We start from the raw sequence: 5415 nt of genomic DNA, 5'->3' as shown, positions 1-5415 counted from the left end.
TGCAAGAAGAACGTTTGTTTATTTACCACTGAAAAAATAGGCAGATGAAATATTGCCCCTGAGCAAGACTTAAAAATAAGGCTTGTTTTAGCCATATCAACTGTCTGCATGAAGCCTGCTGACTTGCTTAACTATCCGTCTTAGGTTTCCAGTTTTGCTGTAATATTTTTTGAAGAACTTTAGAAACAACTTCCCACTTATCAGGAGTTATATTTCTACCTGCTCCACTGGACTGTCCAAGTATTCAGATTCTGAGCTGGTCATATGTCCTGTATCTTCACCAACAAAAGAATCTAAAGAAGATGTGCAAGAGCAAGCAGGCTGTGCTTTAGAGGTCTCTTCAGTTGGATTACAAATATCTGGAGCAGTATGTGGTCTTACAGAATGTAATGGCTGGCATGTGCTGTCTTCTGGAGCCTTTCCTAAATCACGCAGCGCCCTTTTTACAGCTTTTTCAAGATGCTTAAATAGTTCCATGTCTAAATCTTCTCTGTCTGTACAATGCTGAATATTAAGTCAAAAGTTACGTTAAATCAATATGAGCATTTAAAATTAAGAATATAAACAATTTCATAAAGGAGTATAACAACAGAAATGATCTTATATTGCCAATAAATTTAGTATGATTATACTCTATAAGCCAAATAATCTTTGAATCATTAAGACATACTACATATTCTTGCATACAGCATGTCCTGGAATAAAATATGCACCTTGTTTTTGAGAAGCAGAATGAAAAAATATCTTTCCCTGTAGTAAGTAACTGAATAGTAGCAGCTAGGTAGCTGAGTCTGCTCATTGATCTGTTCCCTGTGGATCAGATACAGAGTTGTTTTTTGCTTTTGAAGCTTTAGCGGCAGAAACTGATGTTGCCATATTTCCTCACCTATAATGTGCACCCCAATTTCCAGCAGCTGCTTTTTTTTAAAAAGGTGCATGTTTGTGAGAAAATAAGGTAAGCCTAAAACAATAACAACATAATCATTTATCCATAGCCCATGTTCCTCATTTATCTGTCTGTTTCTTCATGTCTCTTATAACCTCATTTTTGTGACAGTTTCATTATCAGTAGTAATAATTATTAATGGTATTATTGGTCCTAATAGTATTAATCATATGCATTTCCTCTGTCTTGGATGGGGGAGATAGAAGAGGGGCAGGCTGTGGCTGGGGCCCCAACCCAGGGTCAGAGCTGCAACCACTGCCCTGCTCTCCACCTCCCACCACCTGTCCTCTGCATGGCCTTCCCCACCCTGCCACCTGTCCCCCAGCCTTTCTGCTACTTTGAAGGTAGGGTGGTAAACTTCATCCAACTGAAGGACCTACTTGTGGTGAGGTTGCTCCTATAAAATAACACAATGTTGCAACTTCCAGAGAAAGGTGAGTATAGGGTGCCTCAAAACCCAAGCCCCAATTGCTTTGTGGGTACACCTTGGTTGGAGAAAGGGTAAGGGACATCACCCTGACAGAAATGCACCCTCACTGAAGGATTAGGCAGTCAGCAGCAGTTCTACTCTGTTGCTCTCTGTCAGAAGCTACAATCTTCAAGGCACTGAACATCTGGACTCTGGCCTTTGAATTCTGTCTCAGTGGTCTAAACAGGGATGGCTGGTCTTGGGCAGGCTTCACTCCTCCATACTCTCGCCTTGGCGTATGCATCGAAAGTCTGGATGTGATCACCTGACTATACCTCTTACGCATACACCATGATCCAGAGGATCAATGGTTGCCAACTATTCCAAAGGTATCATTAGATTTAAAGAAACAATATCCTAAATAGTCTGCCATCATACATAGAGTGATGTATGTTTTTATTTCAGACACAACTGAAGTGGAAAATTAGAAGTAAATAATATGTTTTCTTACAGATATGTTTTTCTTTGCACGCCAAGGTCTTGGAAAGGAACTCGGAGATGATTCTTCTTGAACCATGTTTGCAGAGCGCTTGAGCTGTTGTTCAGACATAGTGGCTGATGGTACCTTAATAGACTTGCTAAGCAATTTCTTTGATCTACCGTCATGCCTTTTTTCTTGCTCTGCTTTCTGTTTTGAGTTTTCTTTATTTAAAGTATAGGATAACATAGAACATTTTGAATCTTTCTTGGATCCTGAAACACCCAGTATGAAAGAAGCTGGTTCAGGATGTTTTTTGTGTTTTCCCTTTAAGCCTTCTTTAGACTTATTCAAATCAGTTTGTTTCTCCTCCTTAAATTGCATACCCATTACTACTTGTCCTTGATGTGGCACAGTACACTTTCTAGAAACTTTATTAATATGTTTTTTTTTACCTTTTGCTTTTCCACAAGACTTGTGTGGTGGTTTTCCTGCTCCCTCAGAGTCTGAACGTAAAAAGATAAATGTTGGAGGGCTTGCGGGAAAGGAGAACATTGACTTGGAGAGATATTCCTTAAGCTCTGTTTGGACTTCAGTATCATGAGAACTTAAAAAGGAAGTTGGGGCTACTGTTTCAGGTGTTCCTCTCAAAGAGTCATCAGAGTGCTTTGGTTTTAATGCTTTTTCAAAATCCAGTTTTGAATATGTTTTCTCTGTATTACTGAGACAACTTTGTAAAACTTGAGTTTCTCTTTCAAAACAATTTTTTCCTTTTTGTGGAAAGGTTCCTAAACTATTAGTTTGGGTTTCTTTGTTTAGATTAACCACTGCACACACCTGTTCTGAAATATTATCTACAGGAAGTTTACACTTCTCTTTTCTTAAAATGGGCTTTTCATTTATTATGGACATTTTATCAAGATTCTCTGCTGCATGATCTTGCCTGCTCTCAAATACATTTTTATCAGTTACTGTAAGTGGTTTCCCTTCACCATTTTTCAAAGATATATTCTGGTATGTGCTTTCTAATTCCACTGAAATATTTTCTACAGGAAGGTCTTGAAAGCTAGTGCTTAAAACAGATTTCAGACTTTTTACTTCTGTTTCAGAAAGCCTGTCTTTACAACCTTCTTTCATAATCTTGTTTAAGAGAGATTTCAGTTCTACAAGCTGTGTTTCTGAAAGTTTATCTTGAAGGTTTTTGGTTGAGAGAGATTTTGTTCTTAGACTTTGCTCTTCCTTGGGTAAATTTACCTCCATAGCATTTGACAGTCTTTCATTGGCTCTCAACACAAACAAACTCTGGTATATCTTTCTTAACTCTTCCTCTGTGATTACCCCTATTTCCGAGAATCTTTTTATAAGATGATTTTGGATCTTTTTGCTTAAAATTGACTTTAGATGCATGATTTCCCTTTGTGAGAGTGCCTCTAGTAGAAAGTCTTGTATATTTCCATTTAAAATAGGTCTTCCTTTTATTATATGTTGTTTAGCAAGACTTTCACTAGGACGAACTTGTCCTATATCAGGTAAATCTGTTTCTGTTACTCTAGGTTGTCTTTCTGCAATGTGGTGCAAGGAGTGGTTCTGTTGTACATTTTCTAACTCCTCCTCTGTAACTAATCTTGTCTCAGAGAGCTTCTCCTGGAGGCACTGATTTAAAAAAGTCTTTAGACTCATTATTTCTGTTTCCAAAAGTTTTTCTATGAAAGTATCTTGGAGAGTTTTGTCTGAAGCAGATTTTGAATTTATTTCTGATTTTGTAAGCCTTTGCTTGTGATGATCTTCCTCTCTCCTAGGTACCTCTGTCTCCAAATCCACTGGCAATCTTACTTTGATTATCTGCAATGACTCATTCTTTTGCTCTTTTCCTAACTTAATTTCTGTGTCCATCCCTCTTTCTGAGCAACTTTCTGACATATGGTCTTGTAGATTCTGACTTAGAGCAGATTCTATTTTTATTTTTTCTGTTTTGAAAGACTTCTTCTTAAAACATTTTGTCCTTTTCTCATCTATTGATTGTTTGTCTTTAAAAAACTGAGAAGTCAAATTTGGGCATTCATGCTCTAATTCAGTGACTTTTATTAATCCTGATTCTAAAAGTCTCTCATCTGGAAGATCCTGTAGGTTTTCACTTAAAGATTTTATTATTCTTATGTCTGTTTCTGAATACTGTTTTCCAGACTGATCTTTGCTTTTCTCAGATGACTCTGCCTCAAATTTTGGTTGTCTCTCATCATTGCTTAGCATTAAACCCAATTCTAAAAGCCTCTCTCTGGCAAAATCTTGCAGATTTTGTTTTAAAACAGGTTTCAGATCTACTACTTCAGGTTCTGAGGCTGTCTTTTCATAATTATGTGTTTTCTCATCTAAATCCATGTCCCCAACCATATCTTTTATTTCTTGAAATGGCAGATTCTGGTGCTGCTTCCCTAACTCCAAGTCTGTGATTATTCCTGTTTCAGAAAATCTCTCTATGAGACGATCCTGCAAGTTCTGACTTAAAACTGATTTTAAACTTATTGTGTCTGGTTCAGAAAGCCTGTAATAATTCTGTCCCTTTTCAAGTAAATCTCTCTCCAAAACAACTGGTGATCCATCCACAAAACGTTGTAGATTCTGGTACTCTTCCTCCAATTCTGTCTTTGTGTCTACCATTATTTCTGAAAGTCTCTCTGAGATCATCTCGCCAAGACTACTGCTTAATACAGATTTTAATGTTATTATATTTATAAGTCTGTCTACAAGAAAGTCTTCAAGAGCATTGTTTAAAAATATGTTTGGATGCATTATTTCTGTTTCTGAAAGTCTCTTCTCTTGCCATTTTTCAGGCAAATTTGTATTTATAGTCAACAATAATGGTTCTTTAACATTTAGTAAAGAAAGATCTTGCTGCTCCTCTTCTAATTTAATCTTTGATTCTATAAGTTGTAATATGGAAAGGCGCTGACAACTCTTGCTTAACTCAACATCTGAACTACTTGCTGCTTTTCTTGAAGGTGTTCCAATAGGTGGATCCTGGTCTTCTTCCTCTTTGACATCCGCACAGAGAAGTTTGTTTTCCAGAACACTGAAAATAGGTGCTTCCAGCCCAGCTTCTTTCCTTTCATATACAGTTGATTGTGTTCTACCTATATGTCTCAAAAAAGGTTCAAATTTGTCCCCACTAAGAACAGGTTGCTGGTACTGTAACATAAAATACAAATCAATTATGAGATTACTATTTTCCAGTGTTTTTCCCCAGGAGAAATTTCAGTAAAAATAATACTTAGCATGTGTACATAAATTAAATTAAAATATGATATTTGCATGAAGTAGATATTTATTCCAATTTTACAAATGATGACAGAAAAAGAAATTACCACTAACATTTTCAAACTTCAGTGCCTAAAGCTAGGCTCCCGAATTATTATTTATTCACCTACAATATTGGGTTCTGTCTTTAGTGGTGCTGAGCATCAGCAGCTAATTCCAGTAGGAACTATGTGTTCTCACTGTAACAGTTGCATAGCTCACCAGGCTGCAAGCCAAGTGGGTGAGCTGTTGTAGCAAAAATAGTTACTTTTCTCTATGTTTCTTTGT

At 36.8% G+C, this 5415-nt stretch overlaps 1 protein-coding gene across 1 annotated transcript in view; it reads right to left on the bottom strand.

Annotated features, from left to right (window-relative positions):
- Positions 1-5415, bottom strand: part of ALS2CR11 (amyotrophic lateral sclerosis 2 chromosome region candidate 11) — a 67418-nt gene continuing 62003 nt past the window's right edge. The window contains exons 15-16 of the mRNA XM_019522914.1: positions 1867-5019; positions 1-504 (exon numbers count right to left, since the gene is read on the bottom strand). Coding sequence (XP_019378459.1) covers positions 208-504; positions 1867-5019 — 3450 coding nt within the window. The 3' untranslated portion in view covers positions 1-207. The remainder of the gene's footprint in view (positions 505-1866; positions 5020-5415) is intronic.

The sequence above is a fragment of the Gavialis gangeticus genome, unplaced genomic scaffold, assembly GCF_001723915.1.
Source record: "Gavialis gangeticus isolate Ggan-Ray unplaced genomic scaffold, GavGan_comp1, whole genome shotgun sequence".
In the NCBI taxonomy this organism is placed as follows: domain Eukaryota; kingdom Metazoa; phylum Chordata; order Crocodylia; family Gavialidae; genus Gavialis; species Gavialis gangeticus.
This window is presented reverse-complemented; position numbering and strand designations above follow the sequence as displayed.